Here is a 25881-nt window from a genome sequence, read left to right on the forward strand (position 1 = left end):
TCCGGCAAGCTGCTTGGGGTCCCCGGCAGGGGAGAGGCGGGCGTGCCGTCGGGCTCCAAAGGAAGCCCCGACCAGTCCAAAGCGGGGCTCCCCCCGCGGGCAGCGGACTGGCTCAGGCTCCTTGGCCGTGGCCGGCATCCCTCAGGGGTGGGGGGCGCGGGGGCTGGCCCCCCAAGTCTGCGCGCGAGGACGGGGCGGGGAACGACTCTGGGAAGCGGGCGGGCGGGGGTGGCGTGCAGGAACTCCCCGGCGAGCCGGCGTCCCCGGCCCGGGCCAATGGGGGGAGAGGGGGCGGGGCGTGGGCGGCCTGGAAGCCTCCGCCGGGGGCGGGCGGGCCAGCCAGAAGAGGCGCTTGGCTCGGCGGCCGGAGCAGCTGTCTCTCCTGCACCAGCGGGCGGGCGGGCAGGCGGCAGCGTTGGCCGGGGCTGGCTTTGCCTCTCCTGGCAGGACTTTCCCCTCCTTCCCGGCCCTGGGGCGCGCGCGCTCCTCCTCAGTCCTTCCCGCGCTCTTTCTCCGCTCGCGGGCCGCCTGCCTGCCCTCCGCTCTGCCCGCGTTTCCCCTCCTCGACGTCCTCCTTCTCCCCCCCCCCCTCAGCCCCGTCTCCTCGCGGGAGAAGCCCCTTCCCCTCCTTCCCTCCGCCCCTCATTGTCTGCCGAGGGGGGAGCCCGCTTCCAGGGGACGATGGGCGCGGGGAAGGCTGCGCCGGTGACGGCGGCGGCTCCCGGCACCACGTAGAGAAGCCCCTCGGGGGAGTCGCCAGCCCCAGGGGGAGCGCGCCGCGGAGGCCGGCTGTGGGAGCGGACCCGGGACGCCGCCGCCGCCAGATGTGTGACCTGCTCGACTCGCAGCCCGCCGCCGCCGCGGCCGAGAAGCGGCTCAGCAGGATGAAAAAGTTGCGGCGGACTTTGTCGGAGAGTTTCGGCCGAATCGGTGAGCCGGCGGGCGAGGGGCGCGGGGGACGGTCCGGGGCGAGGCGAGGCGGGGCGGAGCCTTCCTTGCGCCCGAGCCCCCTTCCCTCCGCCGCGCGGGGCAACTGCTGCCGAGCTGCTCGCCTGACCCCACTCGAGTTAACGGGCTGAGAAGGGCCAGGGGCTCCGCGTGGCTTATTGCGCGTGGCTCCCCCGGAGCGGCTTTCTTTGCGCAGCACGCAACATCTGGATGAATGTGAAGGTTCGCCTGCTGCATTCCGAGCCCATGCTTGCGAACCTGGAGTTCGCCGTGGCTTGCTGGGCTTAAGGGGGCTTCTTCCGTGCGTTCAGCGCAGGGGTAGTCCAACTGCGGCCCTCCAGATGTCCGTGGACTACAATTCCCATGAGCCCCTGCCAGCGTTCGCTGGCAGGGGCTCATGGGAATTGTAGTCCACGGACATCTGGAGGGCCGCAGTTGGACTACTCCTAGTTTAGCGCCCTGAGCAGGGCATGAGTTCTCATCAGCTTTAGATCAGCACAGGTACGATCTACCTGTACGATCTACCCCTCCCCTCCCATAACACCTCATTGGAAGTGGTGGCAATTCTGCTTCCATGTCATACCCAGGAATGGGTTGGGTGCAGCACGGCAATTGTAACTCTTGTCTATTACTGAGTGTCCAGTTAGAGGCAGCTGCCTTCCTTGAGCTGGGGCACAATAAGAGTTTCTGAGTGCATCTTTGTGTATAGCAGCCTTATGGAGCTGGCAGTTAGGGCCATGTATTCTGAGAAGAAATGAGTCATAAATATTAGCCTGCTACTAAGTGCATTCAGAGCCTCTTGTGGCGCAGAGTGGTAAGGCAGCCGCCTGAAAGCTTTGCTCATGAGGTTGGGAGTTCGATCCCAGCAGCCGGCTCAAGGTTGACTCAGCCTTCCATCCTTCCGAGGTCGGTAAAATGAGTACCCAGCTTGCTGCTGGGGGGTAAACGGTCATGACTGGGGAAGGCACTGGCAAACCACCCCGTATTGAGTCTGCCATGAAAACGCTAGAGGGCGTCACCCCAAGGGTCAGACATGACTCGGTGCTTGCACAGGGGATACCTTTACCTTTACCTTTAAGTGCATTCAATGAGCAGCAGCATTGGAAGTTATTTTGCAGAGTGGCTTTGTAGCTCAGATACATTCACCTTTGGGAGACTTGCCCTAGGAGGGATTTCTCTTGTTTGGGCAACAGTGATCCTGTTCCATAGCAGTTGTGATAAAGTTGGAAAAAATGCCTTTTAACTCCTCCGCTGATGGAGTAGGAATAAGCTTTGAGGCTCCCAAGATGGTTCAGTGGTAAGAGGAAACCATCCTTGGAATTTGGACTTTGGTCAGAATATGCCAGCTAGGCTAACTTTGGACGTCTCCCCCTCTCTTCTCCCCATCCCCTCCCCCTTTCTTTGAGGGCCTTGGTTAATATGGCCCAAAATCTGTAGTTCTGCTGCCCAGCTGTCTCACAAAGGGCTTGCTGGCTCATCCACAATGCAGAACAAATGCACTCAGCTCTCCTTTTGTTTCTGAAACTGTGTGTTTCGTTCCTCAGCCAAAGTCGTGCAGAAATAGTAAAGCCACAAACTGTTCAGATTTTGGTTGCTATGAATGGTCTGTTCTGTCAAATCTTATGAGTGTTCTTCTCTCCTCCCCTCCCCGGAAATCCTAGTCTTGTACCTCTAACTTTTAGTAACTACAGATGTCTGGAGTAAAGGGAGGGTGTGTGCTACTTGTCTGCAAGCAAATAAGGCACCAGTTTCCTGCTTTCATTGCCCAGTTCCGAGCATTTCCTAGAATTCATGTCTTTAGTTCCAGATATATCGCAGTGATTCCAAAAGGACTTTCTTATGTGTTGGAATGCAGTGTGGAGCTCTGATTCTAAGCGTATTTGCTAGGGAGGATAGTCCCCTTGGAAGTCTGGAGAATTTACTTCTGAATGAATTTAGTAGTGAGCAAGAGTCCAGTAGCACCTTATCTGGAACCTGGGGGAAAGCCTGGTGCAACCAGGAGTTCACTAGGTTGCAGAAGAAAAAGGCAGAAAGGAAGTTAGAAAAAAGAGAAAATAGAGAGGAATGAAGGAAGTTAGGAAAAAAGGGAGGGATGGGGGAGAGAATGAATGGCTGGGGGAAGCAGCAGGAAGAGGCAAGGAAGGGGGTGCAGGCAGGCAGTTTTGCGTGCATCTGGCCCCAGGAGAAGGCTTGCTCCCCCCTCCACGTTCCAGGCCAGAGCAACTTACTGGGGCCGGCTCCTCTTCCACTCAACAAGTTCTGAGGCCTGCAGGAAGTTGGGGGATGGAGAGCTGATTCCTTATTAGCCCTTTCTGGCTGAGGGCTTCTTCCCAATTGGGTCTAAACTACCAGGGGAGCCAATCAGGTAGTGGGTGAGTTGTCCTTTGGAAAAATATAAGGTTTATACTGATTATGATGATGACAATGAGCTATGAAAGCCACAGATTTTGTTAACCTTTAAGACACTTAGCAGCAGGCTTTTCACCCTTGCTATGCATATGCATGGCGTTCTCTGTACGTTTAAGGAAACTGCTCTTCTAGTGAAAGAGACAGATAGCAAAGAGCAACAATGCTCTCGGGACCCAAGCCTGACAGTTAAAGATTGGGGAGGGAAAGGGCAGCAACAACAAAGTGTACCTTAGTTGCCAGGAGTCCAGCCTTGAAATCCCATTAAATCCTAAGGCAAAAGTGAACAGGTTTGATTCTCAGTTTGATACTTATTATTAAAAAAAAAAAAGCATACTGCAGCAGGAAACATTCCAAACCAGTAGAGCAATGATTTTTTGTCTGAGCCAGTGTTATAAAGTAGTAAGTCAACTTTTGGCTTATCCCATATATCTTTTAGCTGAGAGCTTTTCTTTTTCTTGTTTTGAGGCAGGGCTCACCTACCTCACAGGGTGTCTGTTGTTGGAAGAGGAAGGATAGATGATTGTAAGCTGCTTTGGAACTCCTTTGAGTAGTAAAAAGCAAGTTTTTCTTCTGTTTTATCTAGAGAAAGCAGAATTGTTTGGTCCTCTGCAGCTGAGTGGGGATTTGAGCCTGGGTCACTCCCGTCCTAGTTCTCACCATTGCACCATACTGCCTAGTCGCTTGTCAAGCTCTCATCTTTCATCTGTGCCGTGCTGCCTAGCTCGTGCTGATGTGAAGCGTGTCCTAACTGCCCACATCCAAAGTTTGGATATCAATAAACAGCTTTGTTTGTTTCTGCTTTTCCTAAAATAGGCGGTCACATTTTATCTAGCTTGGAATGTTTGTTACTGCTTCTTTGGGCCAAAACTTTTTTCCACTGAAATTTTTTTTCCATTCATTTTTTCCCCCCTGGTTTGCGCAGTTGGCAAATGACGAAATTTGTTTTAAAAAGTACATGTTGTAAGTATATCAACAAGCTCAATCATAGTATAGAATGCTACAGTCTTTTTTTTTTTAGTCTAGAGAAAAGTTGGCCATTGGCAGACAGGATAGAGGTTTGTTAGATGATGCATTGAATGAGTGAGTGAGCAGAGAATTTTTCGCTCCATTAATAAGCTTGGGTCATTGGATAAAATACACTGGTAGTAAATCCAAAATAGACAAAAGGAAGTGCGTCTCTGCACAATGAATCATTAATTTATGGCAGAAGGTATGATTTGGCCTGTACTATAAATTACTTCAAGAGGGCATAGGAACATAAGAGCAGCCCTGTTGGATCAGACCCAGAGTCCATCTCATCCAGCATCCTATTACTCAGTAGCTAACTAGATGCCTCTCAGACAGGCACAAGTAGAGCCTGGTGCTGGCTTGGAGAGGCGTTCTGCCTCAGTCTGAATATAGAGGTTCTTCAGTAATCTGTAAGTCCACCAAAGTAACAAAGTCCACCAAAGTAACAATTGCTAACTCTTGTCGCACTGAGTTCCACAGTTTGTTGTGTGAAGAAGTATTTTTTTCCCCACCCCAAGTCAATGTTTTGGGCACTGAGTTCCAATATTTTGGGAAAAGGTGAAAAAGTTCTGTTTATCATAAATAATTCATAGAACCATAGAGTTGGAAGGGGCTGTACAGGCTCTCAAGTCCAACATCCTGCTCAACGCAGGATCAGCCTAAGACATCCAGCCACTGCTTAAAAACTACCAGTGAGGAGGAGCTCACCACTGCTGCATGACTGTAATTTTTTAAAAATAACATGTAATGTTAGCATCTTCATGACCCCTGCATACTTCAGTTTGTACAATGACTCTCTTCTATTGTAGCATCATCCAGTTTGAAAACAATCACTACGGTATCCACCCGTCCTGGAAATGAAACTTAGGCCCATAATTGTTTCCCCCCAATTCCAGACCATTTGTGAACAAACTAAATTCTGCCATTCCCAATAGCAGATTTCTGTGAGACCCCATGGCTTGTTTGCTTGTTTCCATTGTGAGAGCTATTTACTCTTGTTCCTAGCCCCTGATAATTCAACCAATTCCCACAAGATAATACATTTTCTTATCTCTTGACTTCAGAAGTACTCAAAAGTCTGAGGGGCTTTATCAATAAGTTTTAGGAAGTCAAGGCTTATAATGTTTCTAGGAGCCAAGCCCATTGCATTCAGGAATACAATGGGTGCTAGATTAGGGGTGGTGGTGGAAGAACTCTGCAGATGGCCTCCCCCTCTCTCCAGGACTTGGAAAGGCTGCAGGCAACTGCTAGGGACTTTGAATTACTCAAGCTATGCTGTAAAGGGCTTTGTCAGTAGTGCTTGTTCCCCCGTCTGCGTAATAATTTTAGCATTTGTAGGTTTCCACACATTTACTCAGAAGACTTTTAGGAGATACTTTCCTAGATCTCATGTTGATCGCTGTACTTTTTTAAAAAGATACTAACACTTGCTTCTGCCCAGTAGGGCTCTGGAAGGGAGGGAGACTTCAGTACCAGGGGTAGACAACCTGTGGTCCTCCAGATGTCCATGGACTACAATTCCCACAAACCCCTGCCAGCATTTGCTGGCAGGGGTTCGTGGGAATTGTAGTCCATGGACATCTGGAGGACCACAGGTTGACTACCCCTGCCCTAGACAAATGCGAAGCAGAGAGGTCGATTGATACCTGTTATTCTCAAGGGAACCTCAGGCAGTGAGGCCATGGGACGCCAGCACCTGGGTGACAACAATGGAGGAGGTTGGTAGTTCTCCTTGCAGGCCTCCCAGAGATGTCCGGCTGACTATTCTGAGATCCAACTGGTAAGATTGTTCTTATGCTAGCAGCAGTTATGGGAAAGGCATGCCTAAATGAAAAAAAAACACATATTGGGCTTGCTCGGTGTACGTGTATGGGGCTCCTTCAGATTCAGATAAAATATAAGACAGAACCTCATGTTAGTCAAAGTCACTGACACAAGTCACTGACAATCGAAACTCCTCTTTCAATAATGCCCTGTTTGGGATGGTACAAGAACCTCCTGAAACTGCCAAATTAAGTCAACAAGGGACCTATTTACCTGTAGAGAATGCATGTCTTTATACTGTACTAGTTGGTGGTGAGACTTGATAATTATTGATTTGGGGGGCTGTTTTGAAGAGCAAACCTTGGGAGGGTCTGTGTGCCATGATTTGGAAGGTCTGAGGGGCCCTGGAAGTAATGTATGCAAATGTGCATGTCCCTTTTAAAGCCAACTGACAGAAGTGCCCGTGGAATGTCATTTTCTGCCTGGAGCGATCCCTTGATTTTTGTAAGCAATCAAAAGTGAAAGGAGGCAAAATGTCCAAGCCGGACTTTTCTCGCATCAGGAAGTTCTCCTTTTAATTATTAATTGCTTGAAAAAGGACTTGTTTAAGGACTTTTTTTCTTGCCACCTCTCCAGAGAGAGTGCTTGGTGCAACTTACAAAATAAAACATAATAAAACAGTCAAATTGTTGACAGGAGAAAAAAACCAAGCCAGAGCATAAAGAAGCACAAAACATGGAGCGGCTTAAAGGGAATCCTATAAAATAAGTCCTAAGATAAAAACTGACTATAAAAGTGATGTAAAAAGATAAAACCCTAAACTAAATGCCTGGATAGAAACATTTTGCCATGGTGCTTAACAGAGTACATAAGGTGCCAGGTGAGCCTCAGGGGGAAGGGTGTTCAACAGGTGAGGTGCCACTGTTGAAAAGCCCCATCTCTGGTCTCCACCTGCCTCAGTTCTTAGGTGGGGGCACAGAGTACAGGGCTTCTGAGAGAGATTTTAGCTGGCAAGCAATATGGGAGGGGCAGCTTTTGACCCTAAGCCAGTGGTTCTCAACCTGGGGTTGTGGTAGGGTGAGCAATTTAGCTGGGGGGGGGCATCCACACAACAGCCTTGCAGGATAGATCAAGATAGAGCGTTCGTCTGTCTGGAGCAGCGGAATAGAGTGGGACAGGAGGCAGAGCTGAACTGAGAAACCCCGAAAAAAACCCAATTTATATACAATCATGAACAATGGACCTTCATGCCATTGGTCAGTTTCGGTTTAATTTCTGTGAAAGAACACTTGCATAATTTTATGGTTGGGGGTCACCACAACATGAGGCACTGTATTAAAGGGAAGGTTGAGAACCATTGCCCTAAGCCACTTAGAGATGAGTTAAAAGTGTGTGGAAACAGGTAGGTAGTATTGCTTTTACCAAACCTCAGCTCTTACATCAGGGGTAATCAAACTGTGGCCCTCCAGATGTCCATGGACTACAATTCCCAGGAGCCCCCTGCCTGCGAATGCTGGCAGGGGGCTCCTGGGAATTGTAGTCCATGGACACCTAGAGGGCCGCAGTTTGACTACCCCTGTCTTACATAATATCATTTGGCCAGTGATTCCAGAAGAATGCAAATGCTGCAAAAGGTATCGTCATACATAAGCAAGCATTGCCTCCTTCTTCTTCCTTTCCAGTCACACAGGTGATTCAAGAGCCCCTTCTAGTATTGCAGGAAACTTCTTGCTCATTTTTGCTATGTTAATTTTGCAGGACTCTTTCATCAGGGATGTTTTCTTTCTACACCCATCTAGTTTTGTTTTGTTTTTAATGGAAGTCGAATCTTTAAATACCAGATCATAGGAAAGATACTGCCATTCATTGTAGGGAACAGGCACTTCCTACATTTGGCTCACCTTTCCCTTTATAACGTCCTACTTTTTTTTTTCCTGTTGGAAACTCCAGTGCTGTAAAAACTATTCTAAATGTGGTTGATGCATGAATTAATGGCAGGGTACTATACCATGCCTCTGTTTATTATATGCTTGGTGAACTTGTTAATGTTAGACCCATCGGCAAAACGGTGTGCATAATACCTGATCTAGCACTGTTCCACAAACCAGGCTCTTGAAAGTTTAAAAAACAAAAAACAAAACTTGAGTGTAAAGCTTGAGTAAATAATTCCTTTGCAATCTAAGTGTAAGGAGTTATCTCTGATGCAAAAAGGAAAAATGTTCTTGGGAGCAAAGCCAAATTCCATGTGTGGAGCAAATATTTACATCTCAGTGGATCATCCTATGACAATGACACATATTTATAAACCACATGACTAGCTGTAGAGAACCTCTGAAAATCAGAAGCAGATCTAGATAAGGAGGAGGAGTGTTTCAAGAAAGGTTTCTGCTTCTTATGGATTGCTAGGGAGGCCCTAATACTATGCTTATGTTTTACATGCTAGCTTTCTGCAAGCAGGGCTTTTTGTTGTGGCAATTCTGAACTAATCTGCAGCTTCATCAGCTAGATTTAAATGTGCAGGGGGTCCTGACGAGGGGACTTTGCTGTGCAGGCTACCACCTGTCTTCATGGCATGGTTACCAATTGTATGGCTTCACTGTGGTAACAATGGGGCTCTGTAGAACTAGAGTGACCACCTGCCGGATGGATGGCACCAAAGAAAGCTGAAGCATGTACACAAAAAGCAACTCCTCTGGGTTTATGCTTTTGCAATTGTTCAGTGTATGTAAGGGTCTTGTGCCAACACCAGAACTCTTACAATGGAGTGATTGTTACCCCTTAGTGCAGACTTTTTTCATGAAAATATTGGGGTTTCTTGGCAGCCACAGAAGGTTTCCTCGATTGGGTGGGAGTTAATTTTTAAATATATTTTATAAAAAATTAAAAACATTACTGGGTGGTATCTATGGATATGTCAGCTCACTCGGCCAGTGATGGGCCTGGAAAGGGTCATAAAAATCCTTGCTGGCCGAGGCTCGTTGCACATGATAGCGACTGGAGTCCAGAGAAGTAAATACTTTTATTTTATCTTGACAGAGACAGGGCAATGGATGCCTGCCCCGGTCCTTTTCCCAGGCCCATGGAGTAGGCCGTTGGATGTCACTTGGTGACACGTGACTTCGGGGGTCATTGCAGGGAAGTGTGGCCTGCTGACATCACTTCCGGGGTTTCTCGAAACCTAATGAATGCTTCTAGGGCTCCTCAGTGGTAAAAAGGTTGAGGAAGGCTGCCTCAATGGAACCTTCAGTACTTTTTCTGTCCTTGAATTTAATTCAGCTGGTGCAAAGCGGATATGGAATTATTGCTATTTGCCGTTTCATTCCTGTTCTTCTCCCGTGCTCATATCACACGGGTTTTCTCTTTGCCTCCTCAATAATAAAGCTGTAAGCTGAGTTTCCGTGGAAAAAGCTGCCCTGAGTTGCTGTCCGTGCAGCAGGAAAGAGAAGCTTTTTGATAATTTTGTAGTTTAAAACCCAGGCCTTGCCAGCAGAATTGTCCAGCTGGTTTAGTGCTCCGGCTATGAAGCTGATAACACTAGTTACAATAAACATTCTAGGTGTGAGACTTGGAGAGAGTTGCTCCCAGGCAGCCTTTGGTCCCTGTGGTGGATAGTGTTCTTGAAATAGCTTTTACCAACTTGTCAGGAAATTCGAAGTTCGCGTGGGTCATGCTATTTATCTCTGTATTTGAGGCCAAGACAGCATGATAGGCTTGCAGTGCAGTCCTAAACAGAGTTCCAAATGGACTTCAGTGGATTTAGAACAGTGTAACCTTGCTGAAGAGCCTCTTGTGACACAGAGTGGTAAGGCAGCAGAAATGCAGTCTGAAAGGTCTGCCCATGAGGCTGGGAGTTCGATCCCAGCAGCCGGCTCAAGGTTGACTCAGCCTTCCATCCTTCCGAGGTCGGTAAAATGAGTACCCAGCTCGCTGGGGGGTAAACGGTAATGACTCGGGAAGGCACTGGCAAACCACCCCGTATTGAGTCTGCCATGAAAAAGCTAGAGGGCGTCACCCCAAGGGTCAGACATGTCCCGGTGCTTGCACAGGGGATACCTTTACCTTTACCTTTTTAACCTTGCTGAAAATCACAAAACTCCAGCTCTCTTACATTGGCCGTATCAATTATCAAAGCAATTATGCTAGGACTGGTCAGTGAAAAAAGAAAACCAGGCCAACAAAGAACATGGTGGTTGGACGTGATCGGGATGGACATCGGCCAGAACATTGCACGGCTGAGGGAAGCGGTGTGGAATTGGGGATTGTGGCAACAGCTGTGCCATGGGATTGCCAAAAGTTGGATATGATTCAGTGGCTAACAACCACCACATTCATTCATTCATTCATTCATTCATTCATTCATTCATTCATTCATTCATTCATTCATTCATTCATTCATTCATTCATTCATTCATTCATTCATTCATTCATTCATTCTCTTTAATTTCTATACCGCCCTCCCATAAGGCTCAGGGCAGTTTACATAATCTAGTGACAACAAACATAACGTTAATTCTGCACTGTTTTTATTTTTCTTGTTCTGGCTCCCTATGGTAATCCCCCTCCAACGGTTGAAGCTCACCCTTGATTTGCTATCATCCTCCTTAACATCTCTCTTCTTCACAGGATGCGGTGCTCTTCTTGTCACAAATGGCCATCCATCATTGTAGGCCATAATTCTTCTGTCCTTGAATCACTTGAGTGACTGGGAAGGACAGGAAGAAATTACAGGTGGTACTTTGCCTATATAGGACCCCACCTTGAACAGTGTGTTCTTTTGGAATTGTTTGTTTGGCATCGGGTGTGAACTGGGAACTCTCTGAATTTTCTTTGTGTGATGAGGCCTTTATGTAATAGCTGCCAGTTTACTCGGAATCTCCTGTAAGTATGTGAATGTTCACTTAGAATACCAGAGTAGGATCTGGGGGACGCTGATTTGAATCCCTGCTCTGTCATGGAAGCTCTCTCTGTGACCTTAGGCCAGTCACACACACTTCACCTAACCTACTGCAAAGGTTTGTTGTGAGGATAAAATGGAGTAGAGTCAAACAATGAAAGCAACGCGTGAGGATAGTTGATTAGTGTGTTAGATATTAGTGAAAAATATTTATATATTCTTGGACTTTGTTTCTTGTGCATCTTCTTGATATTTGTAGAATTTATTACAAATGTTAATGTTTTAAAAAATCTTTATTTTTGGTCATTCAAACCAAAATTCAAGTACCCATATTAAAAACTGAAGCAATTCAAAAAAAGCTAATGCTTTATAAATACACAGAAATACTTTCTCTAACTTTGTATCTTAGCAATCAGCAACTTATTAATACATTGCAAATAACTTTTCCTGTCTTCTCTTTTATTTTAAAGCCTTGAAGAAAGACGATAATGGCTTCGACGAGGTGAGTGAAATGGCTAAATTTTACTACTAAAAGCTATGGGGACGTCTGACATGGTGTCATTTGGGAGATGTTCTGTATCTCTGACTTTCTCAGCTGACTTTGTGCATTGGTTTCCATATAGGATGAGACAGATGTTTATGAAGTGCTTTTCCAAACCAGTGTCCTGTACCAATAGAGTATCCTTAGTCTTTTAAGCTTAGTCACTTCTGTAGAAAACATACACATGTAATCCATACGCTGGTGTTTGGTGACTTGGTATTAAATAATAGATTTATCTTGTTGGTATGAGATCTGGACAACCGGTTCCAGGATACCGTGCCGTTTGATGACAGAACAGTTTTGTGCCACTAAAAGTGATCAGCTGTGGGCCAGGGTGCCCACCTGAGGTTGCATTCTGTCTGGCCACTTTATTCTGTGCATTATGCTGCATCTCCTGGTAGAAATGATAAGAATCCTGATGAACTGTGGGGTTTTGCCATTTTCAAAGGAGGGAATGTAGCCTGGAGTCCCATTTGCATCTAGCAATATGTGACCTCATTAAACCCGAACCCCTCCTTGTCGCCATTTTAAGAAAACTACAAACTGCAGACTTTGGGGCTCTTTCAACATTCCCCCCCTCTGTTTCTGCTTAACATTCAGCCGGGTGAAGAATTCTGGGGAAATTGTGCTTTTCTGGAAATACAACATAGCCAAACAAGTTGTACCTAAAGGAAGAAAATAAGTCTGACAGTGATGGGATGATGGGTATAGGTCCAAAATTGTATGTTCTTAGTTCTGTCTTTGCATCCATGGTTTCTATGCCTATTTTAGACACAAGATCAGATTAGTCTAATAATTTTGCCAAAGAGTTCTCTACACATGCCTAGAGGGGAGAGGCAATAATATCTCATTTATTTGTTTCTTTGAAATATATTTAGTCTCTTCATACAGGTATATTTCTATGTGGCTTCTGGCCGTGGTAATCAGGAACAGTGCCCTGGAGACAAGCTAAAACAGTTAACAAAACCAAAATGAATGCTGCTGTTCCCAGTATTCTATGTTACCACGTATTCAATTTGAAAGCATGAAGACTACATTTCTTTCTAGCCGAATGGAGCGTACAAGGAAGACACACAACATATGAAGCTGCCTTATACTGAATCAGACTATCAGCCTATCAAGGTCATTTTGTCTATTCAGACTGGCAGCAGCTCTCCAGGGTCTCAAATGGAGGTCTTTTTCGTCATCTACTGCCTTTAAAAACTGGGGATGCTGGGGATTGAACCTAGGACCTTCTGCATGTAAAACAGAGATTCTTCCATTGTGCCAGTGCCATTCCCCTTACTTGGGGATAAGCCTGCTGGTTCCTTTAGTCACTGCTTCTGCTAAACACTGCGAGGCAGAATAAGCTCTGAGGTCACTGTTGGGCTCACTGGTAACTTGATTTTGTGGAAACACAGCCCAACAAAGTGTTAACTTTGTCTCTTTTACTCATTTTGCTCCTGAAAGTAGCAGTGGGGTGGATTGGCAGCAGGTGTGTAATGATCCCAAAGGCCAGGCTTTGAAAAACCAGAAGAATTGGTTTAGACAAGGCAATTTTGACCCTCTCTGTTTCACGGTTTTCATTCCTGAGTTTCTGTACATTGAAAATGTTGAAACAGAAGCAATAGTTGGGGGCAGTGTGAATTGGGAAGGTTAAGGAAGAACATTACAGTGCTCTTGAAATGGAAGGTAACCAGAGGTAATAAAAAATCAATGAGTATCTCTATGTTCGGTTCTTGATCTATGCAAGTCACTTTGAGATATTATTGGAAATGACATAGTAGAAACACTGTAACCATTTCCTTAAAACTGGGCTCATGAATTCTACAAATTCTAGACATAAATCCTGTTAGCCTGTCACCTTATACATTTTGTCTGTTTGCATATTTGTTTTTGATCTCCGGATGAAGCTAAAATGCTGTCAATACAGTGATGTAAACCCCCCCCCCCGCCCCAGATATTTTTCCAAGGAAAAACTGGGAAATATAAGAAAGCTGTTGTTGTTGTTGTTGTTGTTGTTATTTGTATGACCTCCACTCTCAGAACCTGGCTTGCGGTGGTTCACAATATTTCAATACAAATAAATACATTAAAAGCATTAAAATTCCCCATTAAAAACCCCATAAACAGTGACTCAGTCACTTGGGGAAAAAAAGTCCAGGAAATATTTTTCAGCGTTGGAATGAGTGAACGAGCTGCAGACTGCTGCATCCTATCCTATGTCTTGTTTGAGCTGAAACCGTTTCAGTCACTAGGGGAACCCTAGCAGTCTTGCCAGATTATTCACATTTGAGTAGTAAATGTAACCTTGACATCATTCTGCATAGGTCTAGAAGCAGGGACACTCAGGTATGCCAAACCCGTGGGCACTTTTTAAAGTTTGGTAACATGTAATAGTCAAACTGTGGCCCTCCAGATGTCCATGGACAGCGTTCGATGGCAGGGGCTCATGGGAATTGTAGTCCATGAACATCTGGAGGGCCGCAGTTTGACTGCCCCTGGACGAAACGTTGGGTGATTCCATGATGGAGGCACCTGGTGTTAAATGCCCCCTCCCTAGAAACCAAACAATGGGTCTTATGCAACTCTGAAGCTTTTCCTGTTCCAATAAAATCAAGTCTACTTTAAGGAACAAGCCAGTGGGTCAGGAAACACAGCGGGCATCACATGGGGTACCATTGGACCATAGTATGCACAGGAATTACCTAATGTTCTACAGCGTGCTACATAACATTTTTTAATACTACACATTTTGAGTGAGTAAAACCTTGTCAAAACTGAAAATATTTCGTATTTCCCAATGTTCACTCTGTAAAAATTGGTGGGAATGGCCTAGATCAGGGGTTAGTCAACCTGTGGTCCTCCAGATGTTCATGGACAACAATTCCCATGAGTCCCTGCCAGCAAACATTGGCATGGCTCATGGGAATTGTAGTCAATGAACATCTGGAGGACCGCAGGTTGACTACCCCTGTGAGAAAAGATGTTTTACAAAACTCTTTTTTTCTTTCCTGTACATATTTAAAGGAGACTCCAAAATATGTTAAATCTAATGACTGTCTTGGCTTAAGAAAGATGTGGCTCAAGGATGTTATAGTTTCAGTCCTGCCTGCTTTGTTTCAATGCAGATAGTAGCTTGTGTCATCGTTATCTTAAGCCCGGCAGCGTGTTCTTGGTGATCCCAACAATAACCTTGTTCAGGTTGGCCATTGTTATCCTGATGCTGAAAGAACTGTGTATTGTGTAAAGCCAGGGTCATGGCTGGGGTGAAAACTGAGCAAAGGTGAATGATATGTAAGTGGCTAGGAAGAATGTAAGGCAAGAGCCGGTTCAAATCTGGCTGTCAGCTTACCTCCTAGAAACTACACATCATCTCTTGCATCAGCATGATTTCCAGCCGCTGTTTTTTTTTTTTAAAGCTTAGGCAGCGCATAGCATTGAAGACTAAAATCTTCATGTAGCATGAAACCTGCTCCTTCAGTGCAAAACGGGTCATGCTGCAGGTGACTTTGACATGGGCTGCTATTAGCTGGGGGGATGCTTAAGTAAGGTAAATTCTCTTTCCAGCTTAGTGCCGAGGTCTCATAGATGATTTAGCTGAAATGCGAAGGCTGGATTGTTCTACTTGTAAAGTTTAATTAAGCCTCTGCTTTCTGAACCAGAGTGTGATCCCAGAGTGTGATCTCTGCACCAGCGACTAACCTCCTTGAATGGGGCATGCCTCACTACGTGGGAGGCAGATGCTCAATGTGTCTTTCTGCATATATTCTTTCCAACCCAGTGTCATAGACCGGACTCCTCCATCAGTGAAAAGCCTTCTCCTCCCCACCCCTCCCCACAATAGGATGGACAGAAATACAGGCGCCATCTTGGGTACGGATCCATCTTGGTGGCACTGTGTGATTGTTGCATTATGCAACTTGATTTTTCTGTGGGGAAACTAAGACTCTTTTAGTGATTGTTGTAGCATGATATCACAGTGTTCAGCAAGATGTAGGTACAGATTTGAAATGTTAGTAGTTTAAGCCAGTGGTCCCCAACCTTCTTATCACTGGAGACCGGCCAACGCTTGACAATTTTACTGAGGCCCGGGGAGGGGGTAGTTTTTTGCTGAGGGACGTCGCCGCCGCCTGAGCCCCTGCTCCACTTGCTTTCCTGCCGGCGCCCCTGATTTCCCCGCTGCCCACTGGGGGGCGCTGCCAGTAGCAGCTGTGCAGTGCCATGCCAAAGGGGAGCCCCAGCCATGGCAGCCGCTGGAGACCAGGTGAGCCAGCGGCAGAGTGGCGAGGCAGCAGCCGGGGAAGCAGACGAGGAGGAGCCGCGGCCCAGTACCGACTGATCCATGGACTGGTCCCAGTCCCCGGACTGGGGGTTGGGGACAGCTGGTTTAAGCCATTCCTTGTTCTGTGCCTTTGGACTCTCTCTTACTAGTTCCCATTTATATTGCTTTATTTTTAAAGTTCTGCCGGTGGGGACAGTTGCAGAGACCTGTATATTGTACTGAGAAAGCAGTTATTTTGCTAACCCTCCAGTGGAAGGGAAGATAGGCCATAATAATTTTTTCTTTTGCTATTTCTGTGCTTTATATAGCAAGCTATTGATTTTTACACATGAACAATGCTTCATCAGTAAAAAGGAGGTCATTCTTATGGCCCCATGTGCTGGGATAACTATATAGAGACTGTACCAGAAAGCTGAAAATGAAAAGAGTGCAAAGGGATCTGCAGCGTACAGTGCCAGGGAAAGAAGAATGATAAAAAGCAGAGGGAGGGCAAGGGTAGAGCCAGCTTAAAACCAAAGGAAAGGTTGAGCCAGAAATTAGACTAGAGTTTGGGCAAGTGGTGTGTCAGCCTCACACAGTATTTTTCAATTTTCGTCTTGAGGACAGAATGGACTTTTTAGGAAGTACAAAGGAAGCACTGACTGTATTGATGGTACACTGAGTTTTTAAAGGGGGTACATGTTGTTGTAGTGGTAAGTAACAGTTCATATATTGAACTAATACTATAAACTAAAAGTTTGTTGCTAAAGTGTGTGTGATCTGTACATGTCAGACGTGTGTGAATTAGCCTGGTGAGCTTCTTTCTGCGGGGGGGGGGGTTGAGGCAGGCGTGGCCACCCGTCACCGAGGCCTACGCGGCCCGGAAGCGAGCTACGGACCGGGGGTTGACAACCCCCATATTAGAATATAAAACAATGATAATATAACTTTGCATCAGGTAGCTTGCAAGTGACTATGATATCACTTGTAATATTGTTGGCCAATTTTAAAAATGATGAGTGGGGTTATTAAAATACATTCAGTGTAAAAAAAAGGATAGTGCGAGGTGAATTCTGAGCAGACATTTATCAGAATAATAATATCCTAGGAAAACACAAGCAAATCAAAGCTTTTTTGTAACTGCATATGGAAGGAAGCACAGTGAGAAGCTGCTTAGTTGATATGGATCATAGGCATCATTGCCAAGTTAATGTCGAATGTGCGGGATTCAGTATGTAGGCATTAAGAATATTGTGATGGAAAATTTTCGAGGGTGTGTGTGCCCAGATGCTTATAAGAAATTCACTGTATGAGTTATATTATTCCCATTGGGACACAAAATACTGTGACCTTTTCTTGTTTGAACAGCTGGACTGCCAGCATTTCACTATGGAAAGCTAAAATGGTTTCCGTTACGGATGCCTCCTTTTTTCCCAGCAATCTGTTGTCTTCAAATAGCTTCAACTTGTAGAAGTTTTGAGAGCTTGCTTTTTTTTTTTTAAGGACTCTTGGATGTTATCGTGGAATATGATTCTGTATATTGGGTGTGCTTCTCCTTGACCCACTTATGTGTCTTTCAAAGGGTCGGCAGTAAAAGGACTAGAGCTCTGCCTATTTTTGTGGCTTTATATAAAACCAGCAAAATGCTAAGCAGTTATTTAAAACATTTATGTAAACTGAAAGACAAAGATAATTGCTTTCCCCCCACCCCCTTCTTCTTTTGGACACCAGATATTTCCTAGTAATTTTGGGATGAAAACAGAAAATGGGGGATTGTGGGAAATCCTAAAAGAAGTAACTTGGGGGAGCAAAAGGGTGGTGAAGACATTCACTAAAGGAACATAGTTCTTGCTGTGCATGTAAAAGGCATGCTTTATAGAATGAGGTTGTCAGTTGCCTTTTTTATCATTGAATATATAGGTCAACAGACTAACAACTTTTTCCAGCAGTCATAATAGCCAAGGCCATTTATGTGATATTACTATGTCTACTGCTACTAAACGACTTCAGGTTTTTTCCTGCCATATAATGTTCATCTGTCTATACATAGACTAGTTTAGAAGCCAAAGAACTCTCTTTTTTCCTTCTGATTCCCACTCCCCCACCCCCCTTGAAATAGCGTATGTCTTTGAAGTGACTTGTAACTCACTGGGTCCCTGAGTATTTCTTTTTTCTTTGGGCGATTATTTCACTTAAAAAGCTCTGAAACGGTCAGTAATCATTTGCTTGACATTTTAAATTTCATGTATGTTTAGCTTTTCACAGGAGAAAGGCTAAGCAATTCCTCAGTTTCGCAACTCTAAGTTAATGTTATGCAGGGTTACCATGTTTCGATAAGCAAAAGAGAGGACATAGTTCTAGATTCACTACTTGAAATATGGGATAATTATGACAAATCTCATTTTAAACACCCAACTATTTAAGCTGTGATAATGCCTACTAACTAGGAATACTCTTAACCTTACAACTCTAAAAGATGACATTTTCATCATTTTTTAAAAAAAGAGTCCAACAGGAGATGAGCATACAAAAAGAGGACATGTCCTCTAAAAAGGGAACATCTGATAATGTGTGGTGGTTGTGAGGAGGGGGCAAAGTGGGATGTAAATAATAAATAAATAACCATAATAAATAAGCTAGTCCTTCCAGGCTGATTTTCTTTTCCTGCTCAAGGCTGGGTGGTACAGGGAACATCACTTCAAAAAAGATCTATGTAGTATCCTTATGTGTACGGCTTGAATCTTCTGGATTTACAACTAGCTGGGAAAGAGCAGGGCAGCCTGACCAGCAATAGCTGATACTTGTTGCTCAGGTGACCTGCATTAAGTGACCAAGGCTGCTTTGACCACCTGGAGAAAACACTACTATACTATAGAACTTTAATATTCTGTGGTAGAGAGATAAAGCAGTAAGAGGGGTGATGGAGAATAGTTGGGTATGGGAAGAGTGCCCATCACCCCTTGGCGTGATCTCTTATCAGTATGCTCTTTCTATTTATAAATATAGAAATGTATAAATCTCCTTCTGGAATGACTATTTATAAAGAAAGCCTAAGGGCATTGACTTAGGGACAGCTGGTGCCTATACGCTCCACCCTGCAAGGCAGCTAACACTAATCTTGGTAGTAATCATAGAGTATTGGCCATATCTAGAAGGACTGCACTTGCTGAGAGGTGTGTTGTGGTAGGACAGGAAGGGGACAAGATTTGGCCTGGGCCTGGCCTGTTTTACTGAGTGATGCCCCAGTTGTTGCCTCTCCAGTTATCCATGATATGCCATAGAATCTTTATGCTGGTGCTGGAGACACAGGAGGGTTTTCTGTCCTGTTTGTGTGCATCTTGGACTGACCAAATCCCCACTCAGCCATGCAGTTTATGATGTGATATTAAGCCATGGACAACTACTGACCAGAAGATTAAACTCTTGCCATGCATGGACTACTATTAAGATTGTTCATGCCTAAAAACTGGTGCAAATTTATTATGATCAATTTTATGGGGGTTCACTGTAGTTAACCTACTTTTTATAAAACTTCCATCTTGATGACTTTTTCCTTGATCTGTTGGAGGAAAGCCAGTTAATACCTATATTATAACTGGAGGGGAAGAAATTAGTTACATAGCATGTGCACATACATACTGAGCAAAATAAGTCCAGCCTTCCCACAGCACATACATACAATATGCATGTGTCCATAAGAACAGCAAGCATTGCTTGATAGCATAAAGTAATCAAGCCCCTTACGGTTAAAGGAGAAAGTTAAGATGATGTTTGTTTTTCTGACATTTCCTCCCTTTCAGAGACAGATTTTCCATATTGGTGCCTATATTTGTTGTGATAAGATTGTAGAGTAAGACAAAAGTTGTACTATGTTGACTCTCTTATACAAGAATAAGCTAGGATGTATTAGATCTCTTGATCTTCAGACCACTCAGAGGTAGGGAATACACTGAAATTTTGATTATAACATTCCATTAAAAAGTAAAAGTATTTCCAGCTAAAAGCACTTGTTTTTGCCAAGCACCGTTCCTTCCATCGCTTGTGGAGAAATATTTGTGCTTAAAAAGACAGAAGTCACCTAGTCTTTCACATTAACGATACATTGCAAGCAAAAAATATTCAAACTGAGCTTTGGTACAGCCAGTTTTTCCAATACGCTTCCTCATGCACAGGGGCTATCAAAATTCCACAATAACGTATTAACCAAAATGTATCTGAAAAAAGCTAGTTATTTTAGCCAGCACTCCAAAGTTAAGGTGAAGCAGGCGCTAGAACAAAAGAGCATTGGCCAACACACATATACACACCAGATAGTGTCCTCCTGGCCAACATGAGGGAGGGGCTGCTGTCAATTCCATTGAGAAATGCTGCAAGGGCCCAGTTCTGACTGAACTTTGAGCAGCAGACTATGGCACTTCCCCACCCCATGTCTCATCAAGTACCAAATCACTCCACAGCTGTTTTGGCTCTTGAAAAGGCACAGGGGCAGGGGACAAATTACCACACTGAAAGCCCAATCCAGCCAGATTGCTCAGTTGACGTCACCTTTGCCATCCTTTCTACGGCCCACATTCCAAATAGCTTTTCTTTTTATGCTGGATCCCAAACTTAGCCTTCTTGATTAGAAAGGAACCCTTCCTCCCTTTTTCACTGGAGGAAAAGTTGGTTGGTTCTTCTCACTCAAGAAGTATAACATAAAAGGACTTCTTTCAATTTTTTTCTAAGAGAAATATTGGGAATTTTTGTAAATTCCCACTAAAAACATTTAAAAAACACTTTAACAATTCTTGCATGATCCCTCCCCCCTTTATTTGGAATGATTAAAGACAAGGTTTCACTAGATTTTTTAGTATGGAAATACTTGCATAAGACGGTCTGCAACACTAGATAATGATAGTACCTATGTTTAATGTAGACATATGCAACATGACACAGCTGAATTGTTTTTAATGGAAGATGTGATTTCAAATGTTTTGAATGTGCACAGCCCTGAGCCTGTATGGGGAGGGATGTATAAATTAAATAAGAATAATAGATGATTTAAGTTTAAATGTAAATAATTTTGGTGACATTTAATATGCTATGATAACACATAACTAAACAGTTTAATTATTTTGGTGTTATGAGGTTTAACCAGATATTCCAGTAGACCTATCTATTGTGATTATATGACTATATGAATACACTTTCCTACTGAATTTGTTTTCTGTCTTCAGATTCTATTTCTTTCCTACTCTAAAGACTGCAAGAAACCTTTTGAACTGGTCTGGTGTGACTTCTGAGTTATAAAGGCCCCCTCGAGATCAGAGAGGGTGGTGAGCGAAAGGATAACAGGACTGTAACATGAGAACCAGTGTGATGTTGTGGTTAAGAGTGGCAGACTCTAATCTGGAGAACCGGGTTTGATTCTCCACTCCTCCTCCACATGAAGCCTGCTAGGTAATCTTGGGCCAGTCACAGTTTTCTTAGAGCTCTCTCAGCCCCACGTACTTCAAAAGGGTGCCTATTCACAAGGGAGAGGAAGGTATTGAGACTCCAGCTCTTCCTCTTATCTGAATGGATACAAATATTTCAATTTGGGTATATCAAATGTAATCCCCTACAGCAGCAATAAAATGTGACAGTTTTTAGTGGGGACATATGAAGCATTATTACACAAAATACTTGCACAAAATACAAAGGCCATTTCCTCTCCTATCTAGACTTTGGGGGTGCTTTCTCAATTTACATTCAAGTTTCGCTAAGATGTTCTTTTTCCAGGATTCAGTTCAAAGGTCACCAAAAAATCTCAATTGGTTCACTTTGGGCATAAACGTGGTTAATTGTCAGCCTTGCAAGTTCCCTTCTCCATGTTGAACAGTCAAAACTGAAGGATAACAGTTCGATTTATAATAATAATTCGCTTTTTGTACTGCCAATGCCTTTTTTCTTGGTCCTAACACATTTTTATTTGGGAAAGGGGGTGTCTTAACAAGTGAGCAGATGCAAGAAGGAAATGAATGGTGGCAGCTGGCTTGCCAGAGGTGATAGTTTACTAGGAAGGCTCAGTTGTGATGAACACAGTGCCAACCTTGTGAAAGCAAGAGAAGATAAAATGAATTGGGAATAGGAAAAGTCAATGGTAATGTAGTTCTAGATTCCTCCGTGCGACACAACCACGGGCTTTCATTTGTACGTCTCCAATGAAATTACTTGTGTCCAGGTCAGACATTAGAACCGGCAGCATAACCAATGGCTTGTTTGATTCTATTGTTATAACTGCATGGTGCCTCAACCAAGTCTCTGAAGAGATGGCATTGAAATATCCTTATCAATATATAAATGAAAATAAATGACTTGGAAATAGAGGTAGATTTCAAAGAGATACGTCTGTTGAAGGTCGGCACAGTAGAGGGACTGTTGTGAAGCAAAGACTTAAGTGGTTGTGAGTTCTTTGTGACTGCCTCCCCCCCCCCCCGATTTAGAAAACTTTTAGTCGGGAGTCCTGTTGTCTCTTAAAGACAGCTGTTTAGAATGACCTTGGGTGGTATGGAAGGTTGTGTTTTCTTCATGTGTGCAAAAATCCTGTCCTTGAGTTTGTGTCACAATTCACTGTAGCCTCTCAAGTCCAGTTTATCAAATTATCTGTGCTTCTTTCAGATTCATAATTTAATCTGATTTGAGTTTAATGTGATCAGGCAGCATATAAAGTAGAGCTTGCTAGGCTCTCTAGGAGCCAGTGCTTAGGTAGCAATCTCTTCAGATGCCGCTAAATTCTGGCTTTTCTTGAATTATTTTCAAACCTCAGTTTTCTTTAGCACTTCAAGAAATGTGAGTGACATGTTTCGTTAAGGAAGGTAGTGTTACATTCTTATAAGTGAGCAAGATTTGTGAACCTAAGGCCCATTATGTACGGCCGCCGAAACAGCGATTTCGGGTCACATGGAAAACACGGAGGGGGAAGAAGCGAAGCAAACCGCTTATGCACGGGACGGGACACAATGGCAGCAAAACCCAGAGTAACCAATTATGCATGCGGCGACTCCGGCGCTGTTTCTGGTTGCGCCCCGGTCACCCGGAAGCTGCGCTTTCTTCCGCGTTTCACTAACGTGGTTTTTTGGGCGGCATGCACCAAATCTGCAGCCGATTGCGGCCGGCACCGTGCGTTACCGGTGATTTTAGTCACCACCATTCCATCCCGAATGTGCGCTATTCCCCCTGTGCATAATGGGCCTAAGAGGAGCCTGGCTCAAGTCTGACAAAGGGAGCTACAACTCTGAAACCTGTGTTGGTCTCTCAGGTACTACTGGACCGAAATCTATTTCACACAGTAATCATCTGTTGTCTTAGAAAGCTGAAGATACAGATCATAGAGTCCTGGACCTTTCTCTGATATGCTTCCTAATTCTGTTATTTTGGTATTATTGAATCCAAACAGGCCATCTGTGGAGCTTAAGTTAAACACATTTTAATCACAGAAGCTTCAATAAGAGTGCATAAGCATGTCTCCTATTAAAATCAGCGGGATATTCAAGTGTATAATGTGGGAATTGATCACATCAGCAGAGAATTCTAGTTGCTGGGGGTGGATCATTTGTTGAGAATCTGACCCATTATTACTCTGCCATGTGTTTTGCATCTGGTTTCCCCCCTAAGACAAATGGAAGGCTGGATGAAAGTTATTGATAAATAGTAAATGCTTCGTGGTTTCAAAGCAGAGGAGACTTTGTGCTAATGTTATTCCTAGATTGTAAATAAACCTCTTGCAAGGAGATATGGTTCACAGATCAAAATCTTCCTGGGATTTTTCTGAAGTCACCTTTTGCTTCCACTGAAATGAAACAAAGCCAAGACTGGCTTCTTCTTTTGGGAAATAAGCAAGCAGCTACCATCTTGGGGCAAGGTCACTGGTTAAATTATTACTGAGAGCCAACTTGGTGTAGTGGTTAGGAGTATGAACTTCTAATCTGGCAAGCTGGGTTTGATTCTGCACTCCCCCACATGCAGCCAGCTGGGTGACCTTGGGCTAGCCACAGCACTGATAAAGCTGTTCAGACTGAGCAGTGATATCAGGGCTCTCTCAGCCTCACCCACCCCACAGGGTATATGTTGTGGGGAGAGGACAGGGAAGGTGAATGTACGTTTTGAGAGTACTTCGGGTAGAGAAAAGCAGCATATAAGAACCAACTCTTCTTCTGAATGGTAGCAACATCAAACAATTCTCCAGCTTCTCAGTTTAAGGTTTTTCATATCACCTACTGCCTTTTATTTATTTAATTTATTTATATTTATATTTATAATACTGCCCTCCCCAGAGGCTCAGGGTGGTTTTATATGAGGGATTTAACACAAGACCTTGTCCATGTGAAGAAGGTGCTTTATCATTGGGCAACATGTGTAAAGATTAAAATAAACTGCCTTGTATAGCATTGTAGAGAGAGCTGAAGAAATTATTAACATGTAGGATGCAGAGCTTTAGGATTCTATCAGAATATTATGTCCCGTTACCTCCATGTAGTCAAAGAATAGGTAGACATAGCAAAATACATTGTTCAATCTGCACATAATAATAATTGACTGCACACATTTGTGTGTACAATATAAACACAAAATAATTCGACCTGCTTGGTTTTTCAGTGACCAGTTTCTGGGCATCTTCTTTCAAGGGTACTTCAGGCTGTATTTAACATTTAGCACAAAATGTTTTCTGGTCTGGGCTCTGTAATTGAATAAACTCACGTGAGAATTTAAAATGCATTTATAGCCCTCTAGTAATGAAGTCTTGTCTTTGATGTAGCCATTACCGGCCCATTTTCCCCGAATCTAATAAGCTTTCAATGGCAAAACAGAACTTTTTCTCATCAAAAGATAAGAGCTGATTGCTTCTCTCATTTGTTTGTACAGAGTTTTCTATTGATCTTCTCTTCAATGCTGTGAATGAATGTTCCACGGAACTTTCTAATCTTTTAGATGTGTAATTTTGTTGGACAGCCTTTTCCCCATTTACCACAGAAATATGAAATGCATTGGGAACAACCTTTGTGATACAAGATTAACATTTTGCCAGAAACCACAAACAATTGGCTTATGCAAATTCTGGTTCCCAAAATCCAAAATTTATCAATAAGAATGGGATTTCTTGTGAAACAGTGGTGGCCTATTGTTTTATCTCCCTACAATTACAAAAGCATATCCCTTTCACTAAAGTGTTTATATGTGTGTATGTGTGTATGTGTATGTGAATATGAATATGAATATATATGAGTATAAAGCTTTGTACTGACCCTAAGATATGGTCTGTGGGAAAGAGCTAGTCTGAGCCAGGCCTGTGGCTCAGCAATGGAGAATCTGGTTTGCATGCTGGAGGCTCAGTGTTCGACCCCCAGCATCTCCAATTAAAAGGATCAGATAGCAGGTAATATGAATGACCACTACCTGAGAGCCCAGAGAAATGCTGCCAGTCAGAGTGGGCAATGTTGACTTTGATAAGCCAATGATCTGACTAGATACAAGGCAACTGCATTGCTTTGGAAAAATGCTTAAAACAGAACACTAGTGCCTGCTGTGCCAGAATTCGAGTAGTAGGATATTCTCTTATTTAGTACATATTCTGACATTATTTGAAGTTTATCTCTGGGTTTGCATATCTGTATTGTTTCTAATAGAGCCTCTTGTGGTGCAGAGTGGTAAGGCAGCAGAAATGTCTGAAAGTTCTGCCCATGAGGTTGGGAGTTCAATCCCAGCAGCCGGCTCAAGGTTGACTCAGCCTTCCATCCTTCCGAGGTCGGTAAAATGAGTACCCAGCTTACTTGCTGGGGGGTAAACGGTAATGACTGGGGAAGGCACTGGCAAACCACCCCGTATTGAGTCTGCCATGAAAACGCTAGAGGGCGTCACCCCAAGGGTCAGACATGACTCGGTGCTTGCACAGGGGATACCTTTACCTTTATTGTTTCTAATGGGTGATATATACATGTTTTTTTTCCATGCCATGCATATTTTCTGGGCAACTGCAACTGGTCCCTGCTTCTTCTGCATGTGCATATAATTAAAGTATGTGTCTGTCTTGAAGTTTATAGTGACTAGCATAATAAC

The 25881-nt window shown here is 44.1% G+C and overlaps 1 protein-coding gene across 1 annotated transcript in view; it reads left to right on the top strand.

Annotated features, from left to right (window-relative positions):
* Nucleotides 1–356: 356 nt before the first annotated feature.
* Nucleotides 357–25881, top strand: part of CDK14 (cyclin dependent kinase 14) — a 268798-nt gene continuing 243273 nt past the window's right edge. Inside the window, exons 1-2 of the mRNA XM_077302545.1 lie at nt 357–930; nt 11494–11525. Coding sequence (XP_077158660.1) covers nt 825–930; nt 11494–11525 — 138 coding nt within the window. The 5' untranslated portion in view covers nt 357–824. The remainder of the gene's footprint in view (nt 931–11493; nt 11526–25881) is intronic.

This window comes from Paroedura picta, chromosome 11 (genome assembly GCF_049243985.1).
Source record: "Paroedura picta isolate Pp20150507F chromosome 11, Ppicta_v3.0, whole genome shotgun sequence".
In the NCBI taxonomy this organism is placed as follows: Eukaryota; Metazoa; Chordata; class Lepidosauria; order Squamata; family Gekkonidae; genus Paroedura; species Paroedura picta.